General features: G+C 42.3%; 1 protein-coding gene across 3 annotated transcripts in view; it reads right to left on the reverse strand.

The window, feature by feature from the left end:
* Positions 1–22,576, reverse strand: part of FAM219A (family with sequence similarity 219 member A) — a 94,733-nt gene that overhangs the window by 17,796 nt on the left and 54,361 nt on the right. For all 3 annotated transcript variants that reach the window (XM_033520480.1, XM_015653599.3, XM_033520481.1), the window contains exon 3: positions 20,874–20,973. In XM_033520480.1, the coding sequence (XP_033376371.1) occupies positions 20,874–20,973 (100 nt within the window). The remainder of the gene's footprint in view (positions 1–20,873; positions 20,974–22,576) is intronic.

The raw sequence follows: 22,576 nt of genomic DNA on the forward strand, positions 1-22,576 counted from the left end.
TCAAGAGAGGCTGAATTCTCCCCTTATCATGGGAATACCTATAGCCCTAATGAATGATTTCAAGCACTGCTTGACATGATTTAGTGCAATCTAAAATGGTTACCTGTTCAGCTGGCAGGGTCTGTCTAGCTGCTTTATGATGAGAGAAAATAGTAATGGACCATGAGAAGCAGAATGGACTTAACATGACTGTGTCTAAACTAAAAATCAGACTTGGATGAATCCTTAAAATTATTTCTCAGGTTTCAGCATTTGAACAACATCATAACCAGTTTTAATAACATTCTCCAGATTTTTTTTTATAAGTGAAAGGCTAACAGTTTGTTTGGTGCATGTTGCTATGTAGGGGTGGCCTTGGTTTTGCCTACTATCTTTCTCAAATCAGAAATGCCAACATTAGTCATATGCTTGAGTCTCCTGCAGAACTGCTCCTTTTGTGACATGAGGCAAAGCAGACAACGCAGGAATCTGGTGAACATCACGCTGAAGAGCTATTTGGAGAATCAGACACCCCAAATCCACATTTTCCACTTGTCCCATGATAGTGGGCGAGTCTGGCTATGATCAGACAGTGGTGGGTGGAGAGGATGCCATTGTCACACTGTCACTGTGCTGTCCTACCTGCAGCCCCCTCAGCTGAGGCAGACTGACTGCCACAAATACTATTTTATGGCAGATGAGGCTGATTTGCCTCCTTTGCACTGCAGGGTGGAACAAGCAGATGCTGACTGCTCCTGTCTCTGCTGAGAGCCGCTGGTTGGACCACAGTAACCCAACTGCTTGTGAACCTGCCTGACCAGGAGAAGATGGAGCTTCCTGCTATGGGGACAGTGCAGTGGGGACCCATGGGATTTGCTGCAGTGGCGAGACAAAGAGAAATTAACCCAGTATGACAGAGTTGTATTTTTTCATTTTCAAGGCTGATGAGATGAGATTTTGAGATGTATTTCCCTCTTTGTCCCCCACAGTCAGCTAAATAGTTTCTGAGGCTGAGGACTGTGATTCCCTGATGAATTCTAATTTCTCAAGTAAGCTGAGAATTTAAATGACACACTAAATGAAATTAATACATCTGCTCAGATTCTGCTGAATGATAAACAGATTCATGAGCAAATGAAAGGAGAAAGAATGAAATGCTGCCTACAGCTTCTTCAAGCCCAAGTCTTGATTTCAGTTCACTTGCATTGCTTAGCTAGAGGAGATTAGCATGAATCTAGGTAACACTGAAATCTTCTTTACCTTTCACCTCTGACAGAGAGTATTTGTCAGTGAGGATTGTGTCACTGCTTGGAGAGGATTTCAGGGTAGGTACAAAAATTTGGGCTTTGTCTGCAGGCTGCATGAAAAGGAAGGTGTAAGAAAGTTGTGTGATAGGACCATGATGATCTCAATGCTCCCTGGGGTGTGACTATGGGAGTGGCATTAGTGCAGCTGATGGCTGCGTCTACCTGCATTAAAAAAAAAAAAAAAAAAAAAAAAAAAAAAAAAAGCAAAAGAAAAGTGATTTTTACTGAACAAGTGTAGCACAAACAAAAAGGACCAATCTGTGACCAGTCCCCTGCTGTGAATCCAGGGAATATGGTTTCAAGCTGATGCAGGCCAGGCATCAGCACTGATTATTCAGGACAGGCCATCTGAATAAGGATTGTTTCACTGGTTTCTGAAAAGACTGTTCAGCTAGCAAGGGTCAGACAACTATGTCTGCTAACTGCCAACCTGGGTGAGATGCATTATTAGCTGAAGCATGTTATTTTTCTGACCAGACAAACTTGGGGAAAATAGTGAACAATTCTCTAGTTTCTAACTCCAGCTGTGTGGACTGGCTAGAAAGAACAGGTATATGAATCCAAGGTTCCTCTTGGACCAGGTTTTAAAAATCAAATAGCAGCATTTCCATACGTTCTGTTGGTCTGGCTGCTGCCCCGTGCCTTTGAGAACTGCCACGAACACCAACGGGCTTGGGAGTGCTTTTAAGCTCCTTCCAGCTCCCAAGAAGGCCTGAACAAGAGCTGGTAAATGACCTAGGGACTGTAAAGTTAATGCTTGTGTCTACTGTTCAAGGATGCAGCCCTTCTTGCGAAGGAGCTACTATCAGCAGCAGCCAGCACATTGCATGCACAGCAGTGCAGGGTTCATTCTGAGCTAATGCTCAGCTAGAATGCTGCCTGTGCAAGTTACTGAGAGGTTTCTGAGAGGCTGGGTGATGTTATTTTGCACTTCCCTTCAGAAAACACACACCAAAACATCACACTATTCCTTGGCACAAAGGAGAATGTGTAAAGGAGTGCTCCAGTCCCAGATGATAGCTCCAAAGCTATCATCTGTTTAAACCATACACCTCCAAAAGTGGTTTTATGTTCCAAACAGCATGTCCTCATTCCCTAGCCATATTATCCCAGCCCCACATTCTGACCCTCATGTGATTATGGGAAGGAATGGTTTCTCTGCTTCTACCCTCTATTTGGCTTAGCCCCAGAAGAGAGCAGGTCATTTCCTGCAATGAAAACCTCATGGCTGTACACTTAAGTAAAAAAAAACCCAAAAGCTAATCAAACACTATTTTGGACACACAGAGCATTACCTCTTTATGGCACAGTACAATAGTGAATCATCTTTGTAAAATAGTAAGTTGTGTTTTACTACTGGTAGAAACTATATAACTGGTTTACCTTAAAGACATATAGAGGATCTGTGGCAGCAGGGAAGCACAGAACCAGGTTTCCTGCTCCCAGCCCTCTGCTCCAGCTGCCTCTGCAGCCATTTTATGCAGACAGGTTGTGAGTGCATAGCAGCAGGCAGCAATTAATCTCTCTTCATCTTTCAACACCTTTCTGTACTGATTTCAAAGGCATCTATTGTCGCAGCTCCTACCTCACAAGGGCATTTATTTTGTTCTCATTCAGCATGTGCTTTTTTACTTAATTTTAAAGGATTGAGATTTTTATTCTTAATGGCTGTAAAATATTGCATGTAAGGATTTCATTTATCACTGTCAAAACCAGAATACATGAACAGCACTAGTGATATTTAAATGTAATTTTTTTTCCATTTTTCACATTTACCTTCAGAAAGGGACTTATTTGGTATTTTCATTTACTTTTCAAAGAATATTTTTCCTGCCAGCCAGAAGAACAAAGATATCTGGGGAAACATTTTCATCCTGACAAGCACAGCTAAAAAGTTTCTGTTTAGAAACTGTTTAGACTTTGTTCTGTTTAGACTGATCTCTATAAGATCTAATCCATAAAATGAAGTTATGCTCTCTTTTAATGTATTTTAAAGGGACAAAGAGAATTAATTTACTTCACCAGGGGACAACTTCTACAAATGCCCCCTTATTATTTTTACTCAGCTGAACACAGGTTTAAGTCAAAGCCATTTGCTTGACCTTGCTAAGTGATGTGACAGACAAAAAAAAAAAGGAGTAAAAAAGAACAAAAAAGGGAGTCTTTTTTGAGCAATTTAGCTCTCTTCATTCAAATAGCTCTATTAATTTAAAACATAATTTATGCTATAGGCACAATCCACAGATACACAGAGGTAATATTAGGTCTACATCACATTTATTATGAATTCTGATGTTCTGTGAAGAAGCATTAAGGTTACTGGTGCATGCACTAAATGTGACACCTATTTAGGAAAGTAGTAGCATAAACTTGCTTAGCTGAATATTCACAGCATTTGGTTACACAGGATGTCATCATACAGAGTGTATTTGTATAAAAAACCACTGGAATAGAGTCTGACATCAGCAGGCTTGAACTGCATAGACACTTAGTCAAATGTCCACACTTTCACACTAATGATTGATCAATGGGAGAGAGAATGTGTTATGTCGCCTACATAAACTACAGACATAAAATAAGAATTAATAATTAAAGTATTTTTAATACATTGTCATTGGGAAAGCTTTCACTGACTGGCAGATAGCCTTGCTTGGAATGACTTGTTGAGTTCCATCAGTAGGCAAAACAAATAAAGTTCTAAGTGATAATGTGACAGGCAGCACATGAGCTTAGAAGGGACTCACAGCCTGCTGACTCCAGCACTGTGCTTGGAAAGGACTCTTGGCCTTTTATTTAACCAGGACTGGACTGCAGCTGACAGTACAAGCCATGTTTCTGGCATTATTTAGCAGTAAAATATTGTATATTTGATCCATTCTGCTTTATCATCTGCTGCATTTGGTTTCTATGAACCTATGCATTTCAAATAAAATTCTGTATTTTCTGTCTAGTAAGATGAAAGCAGATGAAGACAGGCAACTAGGCTGGTTAACAGTATTGTTTTCCTTTCCCCTTTTTACCTGGAAAAGGTAAAGAAGGAGAATTAATAGTAAGCAGAGTATTTGGAGGGCATGTCACTCTCCAATTACTCTGCTCCCCAGAAGAGGACTTTCAGGCATTGTTTTACTAGATGAATTGCCTGTTTACCATGAAACTTTGCAGGAGAACAGGATATGTACAGCTGAGGGTGCCTCTTCCTGCTATTCAATTCATGAGCCCCAGTCCTGGGTACTTGGCTCAGCTGGAGAGCTGTCCCACACAGCAAACCTGCTCCCCTAAAAGGATTCCTGACCTGATCCCTCCCTCCATGGGGCTGCCACAGTCTGGAAATTTGACACAGGGCCTCATAGCTCAATTAGTTATTTAATAAGTTTATGATTAACCAATCTGCTGATTAAGCTTTCATTAATTAGGTTGGCGGGAATTCTGTTTCAGAGGGATAGTGGCCTCTATTGTCTTGGAGCAGGGTTGGAGAGCCCTTGTGTTTTGCATGTCCTGACACTTCTCTTTACTTCTCCAGAAATACCTGCAAAAGCTGTTTGGGTGGCACCTGGGGTGCTGCCAGATCACTGGGGTATGGTGGCCCTTGGGGACAGCTCAGTATTGTGGCCTGGTTGTTACACCTGGGGCAGCTCAAAGGCTCCTGCTTCTCTCTCCTGAAGTCTTGCCAGACAATAACAAGGCAGGCAGGGTTTAGCTGTTTATAGGGCAGCTGGAGACCTCACAAGCACAGTTTCAAAGGGCCTAGCATGTCATTTTGGTATTTTGATTAGGGTGGGTGGCTCATCTCAGAGAGGAGTGGGAACCCCTTTCCTCTTTTTCTTTAGAGAGAGTTTAGAGAAAGCTCATGGTATCACCTCTGGCTTTGTTCTGTGGTTTAGGCTCTGATGGATGGGGCTCGGTGAATGCTGCAACCTGCTCTCTGTAGGGGACCTTGGCTGAGAGGGCAGGTTGCTCCCACCTTCCTCCTCCAGGCTGGTCCATGCCTTGGTAGAGAAATCAGGACTGGGCTCAGGGATTCATCCCAAACTATTAGAAATTATTACGTATTTTCCCACCTGCAAGGCACCCTCTGTCTCCCTTCTTACACAGGGCTGGTATCTGCTGGAGTTAGCAGAGAATGGCAAAGGGGATGGCAATCAATAGTTTCATGATCCTAAATGTCCTCATGTTACAGGTGCAGGGCTAAGGGTTTGGCAGCTGCCTTCTCCTTACACCTCTGAAAAGGCCTGGTGACAAAACACAGCCATGCTTCTAAGTGGCAGAGGGAAACAGGACTGGCCAGAGAAAACTCATGTCCTTGCTGAAATCCCTGAGAAAGAGGATTAAAAGACAAGATGAAAGACAAAGTTCTGGCTGTAGCTGTTTTAAGAGCTGCAGGAGAGGAAGCAGGACTGGGGGATGACAGATGCCACCCCTACTGCAGAGCCCTGCAGCTGGAAATCAGACACATGCACTGCTGAGCTGAAGCCTCAGTCAAAGGAGTGGCAGTTTCAGTGGCAAGGAGAGCTCAAAGGGGCTCAGGGAAAAGCCTGACTCATGCTGAAGAAAGCAGTAATGTGCTGGGAAAGATGATGACAATATTTAACACCGATCTCCAACATCATGAGTTTATGTCACAGTTCAGTATTTTAATGCTGATGTATTTCATGCTTTTGTCATCCTTTTTTGGTGGGGCAGTGGTGCTCGGAAGAGGTTTGTTCCCACATGCTTCCAGCTGTTAGTGTGTCCCTCCAGGGCTGAGGTTATGGCACTGCCACCCCAGTCCTGCTCGCTGCCAGACCACAGGCAACCCCAAAGGATGGGTACTAAAGCACTGCTGGCCTGAGCAAGGTTTAACACTGCTTTTTTTTGGGCTTTAAACAAGAGTTTAGGTGAAGGGGAGGCAGGTGTCATCAAGACTGAATGTGAGCGCCCTTGTCTCATGCCACACACTACTGATCTTGCAAAGACTCATGCCTTTTGATTGGCAAATGGGCCCACCTCCTCCAAACAGCTGGCAGGGGAGGCTCCTGATTCTGCCTCCCAGCTGCCTGCTCTCAACACCGTAGCACTAAATGAGACTGCTGGCAATGCTGCAGCTGCCACGTCCCCGATATCTGACCCTCTCTCCTAAATGAACCACTGAGGCAGAAATTCTGGCAGACCAATATTTTTACCTCCCTCTCAAATGGCCAGCTGTATGCACTGAAGGAAGGAAAAAAAAATCCCAGCTTGGATTTGCTTATCACAAGACAATTAGCTAAGGATTTTCTAAAGCATTTCTAAAAGAAAAGGAAGGAGACATGTAAAAGCAATACAAGAATTATCATAATTTTTGTGCTCCTTTCATGCCTGGGTCAGGTATGTGTTGGGCCACAGGGAGCACATGTTCAGCTTCATGTGGCACATTTGAGAGCTAAAATTGCCCACTGCATACAAACAAAAGGTTTATTGTTGTACAGCTATCTGTTTGGCTGCCTGACTGGAGCTGTGGTAAGATTAAAGGAACAGGAGAGTTGTAAGAATAGAAGAAAAGAGGAGAGAAACAGCCTGAGGGTGTCAGAAGCAAGGCTTTATTGAAATAGAGCTAAGGGACCAAGGAGCGTGTATAGAAGACACAGTTTCTTGCCTGAGGAAATTAAGACAGAAGAGAGACTGTGTGTAAGGACTACAGGCAGCTAGAATGGTGGGTGTTTCAGTGATGCACAGTTCCTTTTAATTACAATTTCAGTCTGAATTATCTTTTGATAATATAAGATATACGACAGGCTTTAACTTTTGTACACACAGAGAGCTAAGCACAGTGAAAGTGAGTTTAATTTAATGATGAAAAAGGGGAATGAAGAGAGTCAAGATATATAAAGGACTTTTTAAGAGTCAAGGACCTTATTAGGGACTTTATAAGAAATGTCTTGCCTCCTCTTCAGTCAGGTTGTGCTGCTGGGTGGACAGACAGAGGTGAAGGGAAGAGGAGATGACAGTGGGAAGATCCTGGCTGATTGCTGATGGAGCAGGCAGAATGTGCAAGGAATAAAACCCTGTAGACTCCACTGTAAAGAAAAAGATGTGACAGGAGGTATGTCAAGGCATGCTGAGATTTCAGAGTCTTTGCAAAGATACAAGCTTGCTGTGTGTTTCTTTTTGCTGTGCATTCTTGTAAAAGAATCTTATCTTCCATTTATAATCTGATTTGAATCAAGAACACAGGTTTCCATTGCCAATCAACTGCATGCAGGTTAATGCCATCAACTGCTGTCTTTTTTTTGCCTCATTATTTCTCTCCACAGAAGCATCAGGAACTTTTAGGTCATACTGTATCTCAAATTACCCTGGGGACAGAAAACAAAGGCGTCAAATTTATCTGTCCTTAAGAAAACTTCACTGTGAAGCAACATCAGAAACTCACTCAGAATTGGGATGTCTGCAGGAGAGACTGGGAATGAGGCACTGCGTCCCCTGAGGCAAGAAGTTCAAGCAAGTGCAGGGAGGATGGAGGAGCTGTGGTGTGTACACACAACACGCATGTTCAGTGACTCAAGTCTGGAATCTTTCTCTCACACTGTGCTGGAAGGAGCCTGGTTTTGGCCAAGACTCTGACAGAAACAGCATTAACACTGAGCTTTCCGGACAGCCTCTCCACCTCACCGATGCTGGCACAGTCAGTGCTGCAAAAGGAAAAGCTGTGAGCAGAGGGAAAGCAGGGCAGAAAACATTCTCTGCTTTCAACACGTCTTTGAGGCTTCCAGCAGCTGCATTTGTGAGGTGAATGGAAGGGTAATGCCAGGCTTCAGGAAATAAAAAACCTTTGACTTCTCTTCAGCAGAGATATGGAGGAAGCCCAGGGACTGACAGCCTTGTCCTTTCCAGGGATGGCAGTTAAGTCAAGTCAAAATCTGGGGGCTCTGGGATCTGAAGAACTGTCTTTAACAGAGCTTCTCCTTGGGCAGTGTGTGTACTGGGAGAATGATAATTTTCTGATCACTCAATAAACAATCCAGCAAAGTCATCTGATTGAGGAGACATGTCCTGACTTGGAGCTCATAGGGATAAAAATGAGGATAAACAGAAAAAGAACTCAAACTAGCAATTTTCTATCTCTTGCATCTGTTCCCTGGGCGCCTGAAGTCATATTGACTCAGCCCGATGACAGAAACAAGGTTTCTTCCTACCAGGTCTCCAGGGTCCACTAAAATATAAAGGAAAGCAAGCTGCATCTCCTCCCTTGACCACACTATGACAAAGCTGTCAGAACATCTCTGACAGTATCACGCCTGCAGCAATGTCTGGTGAAAAAGCCACAGAGAGCCACTGCTCTTCCACATTTCTCTGGAGAGAACTGTACTGGAAACCAGAGCCAGAAAGTATTTTCCTCTGCGAATTTAATCTATTTCATGCTTAAAAGCAGTGAATTGGAATAAACAAGACCTCCAACAAAGTGTTCCTGCTTTGTCTGTTCTGCATAGGGTGCTTTGCAATGGCAAATTTCAGTAACATGGAGAGATAAATTTGGGGGTTAAATCTAATACACTTTGCTCCCTGGAAAGGCCTCGGTGGCGGGGAAATTGACTGTGGTTTTTGTACTTCACTTGCAGTGTTAAGGGCACTCTGCTTACATTGGCTGACCTTGTGAAAAATCGTACTTCGGATTTACTGCTGGCTTCATAACCTGATCATATGGAACAGACCTCATGAAGGTCAACAAACATTTAACAACAGAGCAAGAAGCTGGGGATGTGAGCACATGTCAGTGCTTGGGTAGATGGTACCCAAGGGGCACTTTCTGGAAGTCTCTGGGGACCCCTTGAAAACAATTGGGTGACTTAACACTGATGGACTGGCAGAGAGATCTGTATGTAGCAGACCCCAGAGGCTTTGAAGGACTGTCTTGAAGAATTCTTTTTTTCAGTAATATACTTTTACAAATCATGTACTCCTGAGTTTACATTTTTAGGACCTCAAATATTTTCTGCTTAATTTTTCACAATTCTGTGATCCTGTCTTTGGATTATAGAGCTGGTCTGTGAGGTCTGACAAGTTGCTTTTTTGTTGCATCCTAATTTGAAAAGTTTTACTATTGTTCTGTAACCTTGATAGGTATTTTGTTTGAACAATCAGTTTTGTTCTAAACTCTTGGACCATGAAGGACTATTTATTTTTTCTGGACATTAGTTTGCTGCAGACCAACATTCGCTTTCTCCCAAGGCAACCTCTACACATCTAACAGTCTCGAACATCTGCCTGCTGCCTCCACTCCTGCCCTAAGATCTTCATAAGAAGATCAAAACAGTGTTTTTCACATTAAAATAGTCAACCTCACCCTCCAGGATGGATTTTAATCTTCTTTGTTTCAAATCCATTCTCTCATTCTACAGGAAAAAAAGCATGGAATTCATAAAGGAAGAAATGTGGGATGGGATGACTCATTTGTTTTCATTTTCTTCTGCATTTTCTTACATTATTCATGGCATGAAGCAGGTAGGGATCTAAGTGTGACAACTAGCCTCTGGGTCATGATCTCTTTCTGCAAATCCCCTTAAAAATCCAAACTACAGATGAAAAGAATCCCTTTGCCAATCTAAGATAAAAGTACCTTTCCCAAAGGCTAGTTGAGACATGACCAACACCAAGAAGAGCTGAAATTGGTCTAAGAAATGGAAGTGTTGCACAGCCACCTTGGTAGCTTCTTGATTGTCACCTCATACAAACACATGCAGAAACACTTTAATTTGGTTCTGCTTTGTACACTCTGTTAGCACCCTGTGCTAATGCCCCAGTGGTTTGCTAGGACACAGTAGGTAGAAGAAATCAGCTGCTTGCTCATATTACAAAATCATTCAGCACTGAGGAATGCAAGATAGGAGACATCTGTGAAAGAACCAGTCTCTCTGTCTCTGCACTGGAGCCAGTAAGAGATGTAAGCAAAAGAGAAAATTAGTTTTAATATGCTTTTAAATTCAATAAAGAAGGTTTGGTGAACTAAAGAGAAAAAATAAAAAGAAGCAATTAAAACTTATAAAGAGCATTTATAATGGAGTGAAAAATCCAGCAGCAATTGGGTTTTTCTTGCTTACCTGTCTTGCAGTGGACTTACCAGAGGACTGTTCATGCAAGTCACCTAAGTCTACCTCTGCAAATCCAGCTGTGCAGCTGTGGTTATGCTGGGAATCCAAAGGTATAACTAGATAGATTTTTTTTTTGTTTGTTTGTTTTTAAACATCTTAAAAATCCAACCTGGAGTCCTAACCAGAAGAAGGATCACAGGATTACTTCAGCTGGAAGGGACCTCGGGAGCTTTCTAGTCCTGTTCAAAGCAGCATCAGGTATGAGATGACTGGGCTGCTCAGAGCTTTATTCAGTCACATTTTCAAAGCCTTCAGGGTTGGAGATGACACAATCTCCCCAAGAAACATTTTGCATGCTTGACTGTCCCCATGGCAAAAAAGGATTTCTGTTAGGTGAGAAGAAATAGGCTGGGAATGAAGTACCTTCTGATGCTACAGGCAATTTACTGACAGCTCAGGCATGATGCTATCATTCCTCCACAGCACAGAGGAAGTTTCACATGAAGCTTTTTCTTAGAGCTCTCAAGATTATCCTGGTCATGTCCCATCTGATGGTCATAACCAGCTAATGCAGACAACTGACACTGTGCTTTGCTGCCTTCAGCCCTTCCCTTTTCCTGCTCTCTATCTGCCCTGCTTTGAAGCAGTAGAGATTACAGCCCAGTTCTAGGTCAGATGAATGTGCTGTAGAAGGTTCAGTTCACTTTATCAGTAAGTCCTAGAGCAGACACAGCCTTCTTTAATCAAAACTCTGATTTCCAGGGAGATGGGAATTCCTGGTACCTAGGAATGTTTAATTGCAGACAGAAAGAACATTGCCAACAAAGGAGCTAAGATCATCTTTAGTTGATCATCCTCTTCCAATGAAGAACAGGAAACCCAAAGGACCCAAAGTCAAATTTGCCCCACAGATCCCAGGCTGCATAAAGCCACACTTCAACCTGAGAGTTGAAGCATTCTGGCAGAAAAAGAAACTAAACTTGAGTCTTTCATATTCTGGCTGAAAGTCAGTAGCTAAAAAAGGCATAGCCGCTTTATACTTGAGTCCCAAACTTGTTATGGTCAAAACCAGCTTGTAAATTAGACATGAATTTGTGGAGAATTTTGGAACCATCAGTTATATGTTCTTTAAGCCAATGAGAAAAAAAAAATAAATAGTGCTATGATTTACTAGGGAGTCTAAGCCCAGGATACTTTTCTTTTAAAAAAAGTAAGCAAATCTGAAAATCCAAATTTTAAAGGCAACCTCCATCATGGACTCAAACTACCCATGCCAGACAACATCACTTTAAATATTTAGTATGCTTGCCCTGCTCAAGACACACTTTTAGCAGTGTCATTTATTACATCAAACATGGTTTCTCAGATGAACTTACACCAAGTACAACTGTCTTACTTGTACTCTTCATCTGTTCTCACAATTTTACTGTCCTAGAACTAGTAATGAAAGTAATTCATAGAAAATTTTTCCCTTTTTTTGAAAGACAGCTCTTGCTTTCAGGCTGGGTAGTGATGGGGGACAGAGAGGGGCTGTTTTCTGGCACAGGTGTGACTTGGGAACTGAGTTGCAGAAAAGGGTCTGCCAACAGCCCACAGCTCTGAAACACCTGGTGTGATTAAACCTTCTTCTCACAGCCAGCTCACTGTTTACTCAAGGCAGAAATCAGTTTGAAACTCATGAGCTTCAGACTAGTGAGCTAGACAGACCCGCATCATTCCTCTAGAGCACATTAACACCTGCTGACTTGATTGTACCAATTTCACAGCTGTGATCAAAAAGGAGGGTATGTGTGTGGGCTGTTTGGAAAAAGCGGGGATTGCCTTCCATTTAGAGTAGAAGGCTGAAAAAAATCAAAGTTATAGCAAAAACTGAGATGGTTTTGGGTTTACAGTAGAGTTACCTTAAAGCCCCTTAGAGGATTTATTTTATTGTGCTATAAACAGTGTAACTTTATGAGACAAAGGATTGGAATATTCACAAAGGCTTAGGCTGAATCAATTCAATCTCCTCTTATGGTAAGTAGCAAGTGGGATAAAAAAGGCAGAAAGCTAAGGGGAAAAAAATTTGGGCAGAGTTCACAGGTGAAAGGGACATGAAGAGGAAGGAAGGCAGGAGTCACTGAGAAAAATGGCTCAGCTGTGCAGTCTAAAAGTATGGATGGATGATTTCACTGATACAGAAAGTGGGAGGAAGCCTGGGAGAGGAACAGTTTGCAAAGCAGTATGGAGAGAACATAAGTCTACTACTAGTAGGAGGCAGACACAAACAGATCATAATGATTAAATAGGCTAGAGATGATTCTTTGACAGACTTGGACCTATCTGCTGAGAACACGCGTTACCCCTCCTTTCCACTTGTAACTGGACCTGGAGAAAGCATATTGACTATAGGGCATGTTTTCCTATAGGTCAGTTTAGAAAGAGTCTGGACAGTGCTCAAATGTTTTAAAATTTGATCAGTAATTCCTGCTTTTCCTTCTGGAAGATGTTTCAAAAAGGAGACCACAGTTATTTTGCACAATACCAGGCTGCAAATTCTCATTTCCATGAGTGATGCAGAAAAGCATACCCGCAGCACAAGCTATTTAGCCATAAAGCAGGCAGCACTTAAAGCTTTTTGAATGATACTTGTGTTTAACAACTGGAGAAATGGGATCAGACTGTCCAGTTACTGCTGTGACTTTTTTCTTAAATTAAATTTTATCCTGGTAAATATATGGCATCTGTAAAAACAGGTTTATTTTCCTTCAGTGTGCCCTCCTTTATAAAGGGTGACTGCCAAGCAGAACAAGGAAACAACTGTGCCAAAAGACTGAGGTTTGAAAGAAACAGAGAGGTGCCAAATGACTTTCTACACATGGCAGAGCAGGAAGGCTGTGGTCTTTTCTGGAGAGATCATTGGCCTGTTCCTGCCAGGAGTGAAGTGATTGTCAGGGAATGGGCAAAACTCCTTCCTAGTCCCAGTCAGGACTCTGAAGGTTCAGAGGCCTTTTTGCATAACTAGCCTTGCTATCCTCACTTAATTCCCACTCCTAAAGCTTTTCCATAAAGCAGTGGGTTTGGCTGGTGTAAGAAGCTGAGATGCTGGTTGCTTCTACCAGTGTGCTAACCTAGAAAACACGTGCCTAGCACCAGCCCCTACTGCTCCATGTCCTGCTTCAACCACCTCTCCTTCCCTGAAGAAAAACAGAGTGGTTTCTTCTGTGCTGCCTCCTGCTTTTGGGACTTGCACCTCCCTAGACCTCTGCACCACAGCTGATGGACATGATTAAATGTGGCTGCTTCTGACTGGGAAAAAAAACGTACTTGGTTGCCGCTGCAACAAACATTTCTTGTGGCACATCTCCCTGCCTGCCACATTAGAGCTGGGCCTTTGGCTGCACCATGGCTGTGTCTGGTAAAATGGGGCTCTGCTGTGCACAGATGGATGTAACACTGTCTGCTCTGCCTGGAACAAAGACGAGGGTCACAGAAGAAGGGTTCCTTGGGTGTATCTCTGCTCATGCTCAGGTGAGGTCTGCATCCAGGACCACCATGGTACCCTCACCTAACAAGGACTCTACTACTGACAGGACACATGACATGGATGACATCTGTGTCTATTCTGCTCTCCTGCCGTGGCACACCAAGGTTTCTGTGTTTTTCTTAATTCTGAGTCTCCAAAGGATCCTTTAGTATCTCAGAGAAGCAACATGAAGTTTTCATGTTGCTATGAACACATCCTCTGTGCATAAGGATAGCAGCTAAGCAGTGAACTTACTATACCAGGACATGCTCCTTCCCTTTGAGAAGTGTATGTTATCTCTGTTTCACAGACCTTAATCTGCTGATGGAGCATTTTAGTGCCCACATTCAATAAGCAGACGGTAACCTTTCCCTGTTAAGAGCTGAGTGTGCAACAAAGTGAGAGCCCACATCGCTTGAAAATCAGAACAAATTCAATTAACCATCAAGCACAGTTTAAGACTTACCATTAATAAATCAAACACATTAAATAAATGCATCACCCAACACTGTCTGTAGATGCTGTGGTCTGTTCTGGAGCCAATTTACATTAATTATACCAGACTATACTTGCTTCCCTCAGCTGCTAGGCAGGAACTCATTTACCTTTGAAGACATCAGAACTACAGAAACAGTAACACCTGGGTAATTCAGAACTGGGGAAATGTTAGACTGTGGTGGAACAGGTGGAACCTTCATTTAAGGACACAGGACTTTGAGGAGCCAGAATATAGTACTACTGCCCTTTTCTGAGTTGATTTTTTTTAAAGATACCGACATCTGAGCAAGGCAGCCTTATCATCTCAGCTGCCGTTAATCTTTTTAATGTCAGGAACAAGCTCTAAATCACCTTTGGAAACCTCTTTCTTTTAAACCAGTTCTCTACATGCTTCACAGAAAACAGTGATGAGAGTAACATGTACCTGTGCAATGAGACCTCTGAAGAGACCACTGTGTGGTGTTGCCTGCTGGGGTTACGCTTTGCTAGACCAGCTACTACTGTCATCACTACTTCTTTTACTGATTTTTTTTTTCTCCTTTCTTTCAGAGAATTTCAATAATTTGCTCAATTTGGTTTTCCTCACCTCAACCTTCTGAGCTGCTTCTCATATTTGAGGTAACTGACTATGGTGGGTCAAACAGAAGAGAACCTGTAATTTGCATTTCTGGGCTTCTCCTTCAGGCACAAAACCCCCATTCAGACTCTGCATGCTTTGGCCCATTCTCGATATAAAATTAAATAATTTATACAGAAGCAGATCTTCAGGATTAGTTCTCCTTCCTAGACTATCAGACTGCAGGTACCATAAAAATATGGAGTGGCTAAAGGACACCCTAAAATCATCTGATTACTTTACAGCTTCTTTCTTCACGACTTTTTACCTGAAGGAGTATTAGCCAAGTGTGGTGTGTGCAACACAAGATGTGAGTGGGTGTGAGTCTATTGGCTTGTGAGGTGTGCTGCTACCCAGGAATGTGTCATGGGAGTGGTGCACATCCCACTGTGGAAGGCTGGGAAAGGCCACTGAAGCCCTGGTGCAATGGCATAACAAATCAAGCAAAATTGCAGTGATAGAGAAAGCCATGTCTTTTGGTGAACCTCATGCCACATCATTCCAATATTCATGTGCTCGTGCTCTGCTCCTGGGATTTGCTGACTGGAACCTCCCTTCCCTCTGTCTCACCCCCTCACACATGCCCTCCTGCCTGGATCTTTCTGCTGAAATCCAGTGATTGCTTTGTTCCAGTTTGTCTGAATGGCTTTGCTCTACTCAGGACTGTCTCAGGCACCTCTTTCTTTCTGCCCCTCTACTTCTCCTCTAACTAATCTGCAGTAATATGCCTGTCGGAACTGGTTTTCTGCCCTCATATTTGAAGCTCTGTCTGCAGACAGCCCTACTAGCCTTAATGTGATGCAGCTGCTCACTCTCTCATCCTTTCCAAAAACAGCCTGGAAATATCCTACAGGAAGGATGCTACCATAAATCTGTGTATACCATTTCTCTTATCAATGGAAAGAGTAATAAGAGATGAAAAAATGTTTAAATAAATTCCTCCCAAGCTCCATGAGACTTCCGAGTGGTGGGCTGCACTTCTGTCTTCAGGAAGAAAATCAATAGCAGTGGTGTACTGCTCCTGCTCTCTGCTTCCACCCCGCCCTTCCCCCTGCACAGTGCACAGACTGTGTTCAAGGAAATGGGTGCTCCCAGGGGAGCAAAATGGCTTTTTGCACTTAAGGTAATGATGTCACTTGAGGTCGCCATGCAAACAGTTATGGATATGAAAATCTGCTGTTCCGTCAACAGAGCTGGAACCTGGGGACCTAGCTTAAGAGTTAAAGCCTTTTTATAAAATGTTTCCCTAATTTACCTACAGAGCATCTTCCCAGAAACAACAGCTGCTGTACCTAATTAGCATTAATCACCTTGTTACAGAAGAGCAACTGGGAATAGTACAGTACTTGAAATACTGACAAAATGATACACTAATGGCATTGATCTGTCCGCTCTACTTCAACCTCTCTTTTATTCTTCTGTTTTCTGTATGAAAAGCTTCAGAAGTCACAAGTTTTGGAGCAGACTGGGAAGTGATGGTGCAGAAAAGGAGCCACAGATGGGGGCAGATACAGAGCCTTTCACCCTACACAAGATGCTTGCTGCTGGCTCCATTTGTGACTGCACTTCCCAGTTCTGCATCGTGATGTGAGGCAAGAGTAGTTCTGGAAGGGGATGTCTGAGCATGGCATCCTTTTGAGCAGCACTGGGATAGGTTGCTTTGCTGTGTGCATTGTAGCTCTTCAATAGAGAGGTTTAAGACAAGCTCTGAACACACACCCCACCCCAGGAGAAGTGTTAAATACCTACACCAATTGAGAGATCAATCTTGGAAGCCGTGTGAGGCAGTCTGTTGTTTACTGGACCAGAGACCTTCTGTAAAGTTCCAGACAGGAATGCACCAATTTTGTTAAGTTGAACCCTGAGGGTTTTGTAGTTCTGAGTGATACTCCTGATTCCTCCCTGATCACACAGCAATTCAATATCTGCCATGAATACACTGCGGCAGGCTGGAAGGCAGGAGCTAACAACACAGACATGTCGTCAGCCTCCGTCCCCTGATGGATTATTTCCTCTGTTCACTTCAATCTCCACAAAGATGGGGCTCAGTCACGAATTAGCTTTGTCCAAGTCAGACACACCAGGGAACACCATTCTCTACGTCCTTGTGATGGTGTATCTTCTGCTGTTTAACCCTACCAGTTCTGCTTGGTCTAAGTGAACAGCATGCCAGCACTTCCTTGAGGTGTGACTCAGTTTCTCCAGCTTTGACAGTCAGCTTTCATATAGTTTTATGGCCCCTTTGAGGAACCTTCCAAAAACAGTGCCTTATTCCCCTATCTAGTCCAAGGAGAGGAGGTGCTTACATCTAAGACCACACCTTGGAGGGCTGAAAGGTACTGTGAGTGTCTCTATCTCTCTCCCACATGTTCATCTGCAGACAGGCATGCGGGATATTTACTGCCAGGCTCCCAGTGCAGTGGATGTGCTGATGAAGATGCCTCTGCCACAATCTCTCATCCCACCTGTTGTTTTTTTGGCACTCCAACCAATTTTGACATTGCCTATTCTGTTTTAACACAAACTAATGTCATGACTGCTAGGAAAGACAGACACAGACTGTCTGGGTAGGGATTCAGACCAGAGAAGGGAAATTAAAAATGCAAAATAGAAAAGCAGATGGCATAAGCTTCATTAAAATAATATCTCGTCTCCTGGGAATTCTAGGAGGATCTGTTGCCTTTCAGTGGATGTGGTGCCCTGAGATTTACACTTGGGGATTATTCTGTTCCTCTCTCTCTCTCTCCTTATCATAACTCTCCTCTGTTTTCAAAAGGCTTGTGGTATGTGCTCCATCTGGATATGGCTCCTAATAAGGATGTGCTGGAGACATCTCCTAAGCACTAATGTACACCCAGCCCCCAACCCATGCTGTCAAGAGTCTCCTTATCAATGATCTGAAAGAAAGAAAGAAGCAAGGCTGAGCATTGCAGATCTGGATAGAAAGACGAAGTGGGAGTTGCTAGAAAAGTGACAAGTACATCATTAATATGGATACAGTATCAATAAGGGTTTAAAATTATGAGCTGTGTGAACTGGGAGATCTTATTTCCCCTTGGTGTGAGGTTCTTTTTTTGATGTGGCCCTAGCATCAAGCACTATTCCATTTATAAGCCAGGTGCAACCTTTAGGAAGTCACTAAAAATACAAGACACCTGTGAAGTTTTTCCTGTATCTAACTGACCCCCCTCAAGCAAACATGTAGCCAAATGTATTTTTTTAGAGGGGAAGAAACAACCAAGGAAAAGACCACTCAAGCAGCTGGATAAATCTGTGTGCAGTATGTGCAGTTTTCACGCTCTTTTTGTCACACTTCAATCACTGCAGTGTCTGGAAGAAAAAGTTGCATTCATGCTGGGTTGGTATTTAATTGAGCTCACTTGAACCAAGCTTCCAGCAAGGACATACGACAGATTTATACATGAATCTTCACAAACTGAAAAATGACATTTATCAACCTTCCATCAGAACATTTGACATTTGAACAATTGATTCTGATTTAACAGTGAAAAATGCCACCATCCATATGGAAAACCTGCAATAGGATTAAGCCCCTAGTTGCTACCATCCCCAACAATGGCTCTGCCAATTAAGATATTAAACATTTACGTACCACCTTAACTTTTTCTAGCCTTAAAGAGATTAAAAACAACCCTGGCAATTTTAATGCAGAAGGGACAAAAAAATATAGTCAGAGGAATGGGGGCCAGAGCTAGGAGATGCAGTGATTAAGTTTCTAGAAAATTGCAGAGGCTGAACAGATTTTCAGAATAAGAGCAGCAGGAGCTGGTGTGGATTAAAGGCACGTTACACTGGCTGCAGACAAAAATGTTAGTCTCATTTTGCCTCAGATAAGCTAGAGCTCATCTGGGTATGGCTAAGAGTAGATAAAGTGCCACTAGTTATGCGTTCACTCCATCCAAGAGGAACACTGTTTCCAGAGATGTGTTGGAGCAGACTTCTCTCTGGAGACAAGGCAGGAAGATGCCTGTCAGTCTTGCAGGGCAATTCCCCTTCAGCACATATGTTTCACCCACTATTATCTTCATAAGCATACAGCGGTCAGCACTGAGTTCACTTGGTGGAAGAAGCACCAGCAGGAAAAGAGGTCCTGACAAAAGTGTGCCTCTACCACGAAAACTGTTCAAACACTTCCAGTACCAGCACTGGCTAAATGAAAGAGAATGTTTTCTGTGTGGAAAAGCAAAAGTCCTGGAAGAAAGGCTGATCATTCTCCTCTATCTGATTTCTGGAAAAAAGCTGGTAAATTCTGCAAAAGTGTTACTGTGGCCTATTTTCATGTACCAGTCCATTTCAATAATTGGTAACCTTTCAATCAATGGATGTAGTCATCCCCAGTGGATAAACTCCAGCTTACAGAATATTGAGTTTCTCCTATCTTATTTTTCTCATTTCTATTATTCCAGTTTCCATGTTTTTTTCCTCTATGCCATTTCTGAGTCTTTATTGTACTTATTCCTCCCAAATATGCTCTACTAAATTTTCTTTGCTGACTCCTCTTTTTATGTAAAAGTCATTAATGAACATATATATAAAATGACTGTTGGACAACTCCATTAATAATGTCCTTTCTTCTGATACTTTCTCCTTCAACACTACCTTATGTGTTCTGATTTCCCAAGTTTCTCATTCTACCAGCTTTATTCATAATACTGAGATTGGTTAAGGATCTACTCAAATTACTTTTCCATTTAATCTGTATGAATTGAACTTGTTTACCTGAATCCAAACCTATTTTCAATGATCTGATCTCCTAGAAAGGTCTCATGACTTACCAAAGCCATGTCTAAAATAGTACCATTCCTTGTCACATTAGTGAATCACAGGAGGGTATTTTTATTGCCTAGAAAGTCAAGAATATCGCAGACTTACCAATAATAGCATCAATTGCTCTCTAACCTGTTTCCTGGTGTTAAATTTCCCAAAACAACTACTGCAGTAGTAATTATCTGTCTACTAACACTAGAGAACTCTCTTGGCAGTGAAAAAGGATCCTGGTGGCATATGGCATGCTGGCAGTAATAATCTTTTACCAAACTATGAATTGTGCTGTCATTAACACACACTGCTGCTCCCTGCCTTTTCCTGAAAAGCAGCCACTGATTTTAGAGTATTCATGACTTGCATAACCACCGTTAATCAGCTCCAGCAGCATCCTCTCAACGTCACTTGTTCTTATGTGAAGGACAGCCAGGGGACTCCTTCCTGCTCCTACTGGGAAATTTTCCACACTTAGATTTCCATTTTTTAGCAAGGAGCACCCTGCTCCTATGGCTTGTCTGCCGTCAGGTTCTTGAAGCTGTGTGGCTAAATAGCTGCCCAGGTTTTGGAGGCAGGACAGGCATGTGTGGATTGCTCTTGTAAGCATTAGTCTTGAGAGGAAGCAGTGTCTTGTGGTAACATGACGATTCTGCTTCCAGAATTAAAAAATATTGATCAGAAATAGCATGAGTATTTGTGCGGGAACCTTTATGGATCTAAAAGTCCTGCATCTCACAGTAATGCAGCTCTGTCTTTTCCTAGTAGTGTCTCAACTCTCTGATCCTTTTCCTTTTGTTGCAACTATTCTGTCTTCTCTTCTTTTACAGTCCCTCCATATTATCTTCATTCTTTATCTGACCAAGCCTTGATCTCAGCTTAATAAAAAACCTGTAGGTTTAAAAGAACTATGCCTTGCTTTTAAGGCATTGCTTCCTTTCTTTACCACATCCATGGATACAGGGACTTTACATGTTTGTAGGTGAATTCCCTGAATCACAGCAGCAGAATCACAATGATAAAACTGCTCTGTGAGCTGCTTTAGACTTTCTGGCATGCTCAGCCACATGCACAGAGATCTGCATATGATCCTGTCTTTCAGGCCTTGGATTCAGCCTTTTCAGTCTCCGTCAGCAAAGACTCACCTAATTTCACTTGAAGCGGGGATGGCTTATAGTTCATGGCTACAGTCTCTCCCTCTCTTGTATCACAATCTCTGTCCGAAATAGCTGCAGCTGTTGGATCCTGTTAAGAAAGAACAGAAACAAAATAGAATGGTTTAGCTGATAGCTCTGCAGCTTCTTCTCTGAGCAGCTATTAGGCGACTCCACCCCCTTCACATTCAGAGGCAGCAGCGAACATGCTGGTGTTTTGAATGCTGGAACCCAGGGGCAAAACACACAACTGTGGAAGCACATTCACTGTGTTTAAAGTACCTCTGGAAATGCCAAATTTCAACATCAGACTGATATGATGGATGATACTGGAAATATAATGTGGATGGTGGGTCACGAGTTCAAATTCAGTCTGGGCTGGCAGTAGTCCCAAATAATTTTCCTGTGATGATTCTTTGGGGTGTTGTATGAAACATATTTACAGTTTCAGACGAATTCCAAGTGGACCACTCAACCTCAAACTTAAAACTAAAAAGTTTGAGACCAGGTCTGTGTGAAAGTCCAGCTTGGAAGGAAAAAGACCTACAAGGGTAGGAGCACTCAATTTCCAGCCCCTCCTGGGACCTAATTCATGGCTGACAGGAAAGATCTGTCAGCACAGTACCTTTCACTGCCACTAAAACTTCCCCCCGGGAAACCAATCTCCCCAAATACATTCTGCTCCTGCCTACTGGCAGACAACATGTATTGAACTCTGTGGTACAGCACATCAAAGAACTTGAGACAGAAACAAATTACCAACTAAGACAGTTCTACTACTGATGAAAACAACTGAAGTCCTTTCACAGCAACTGTAAACCTATTGGAACTCTCTCCACTTAGCACCATAGTGAAAATTAAAACTGGTTTTCAAACATGTTCTTATTCCCACCTAGAAGATAGAAATTAAACTGAACATGCACATACACATATGTGTATATAAATTTGGGTATATAATAGGTAGAGCTGTACAGGCAAAGCAAGCATTCAGCAGTAGGTCCAATATATGAATAAACCATCACTTGTAAGAAATGGAACAAGGCATCGTAAATTAAATACTAGAATACTATTCCAAACTGGTGAATTGATATTGTCTGTCTCTCAGTTTCTGGAGATTTTATTTTGTAAATAAATTTCATGTAAAATGCAACTCGTCATTTGTCACTGACACCTGAATACAAAGCAGAGTCACAGAGTTTCAAAGCAAGGTAACATCATTCTTTCCTCTCAGTAAGCAAAAAAAACCTAAAAAAAAAAACCAACCAAAAAAAAAAAAAACCTAAAAAAAAAAAAAAATCACTTGTTGAGTGAGTCTTCTGTCTGCCTTCTCCCTGCCATGCACATTAGCTCTTTTTAATACACTGTGCTTAGGAGATGAAATGTGATTTTTGAATTAGGCTCTAGCTTGGTGGAAACCAGTTAAATAACATATGTAGGGTTATAACATTTTATGAAAATCCTGCTCCTTTGCACTACCTAGTAGACTTTGACAGTACTTAAAATGGATGGTGCTTACAAGCATTCAAGGACAATGCTGAACAAAAGGCAATTTCTTCTGCTTTTCTCTAATGCAGTAACTTCTGCACTTTTCCGCTAATGCAGCAGTTTAGTGACTAGTTAAAAAGTTGCAAACCAAAAAACCAGTCTCCAGGAGAACATTTAGGCATAAATTATAGATCAGTAGGAAGGGAAGG

This window comes from Parus major, chromosome Z (genome assembly GCF_001522545.3).
Source record: "Parus major isolate Abel chromosome Z, Parus_major1.1, whole genome shotgun sequence".
Classification (NCBI taxonomy): domain Eukaryota; kingdom Metazoa; phylum Chordata; class Aves; order Passeriformes; family Paridae; genus Parus; species Parus major.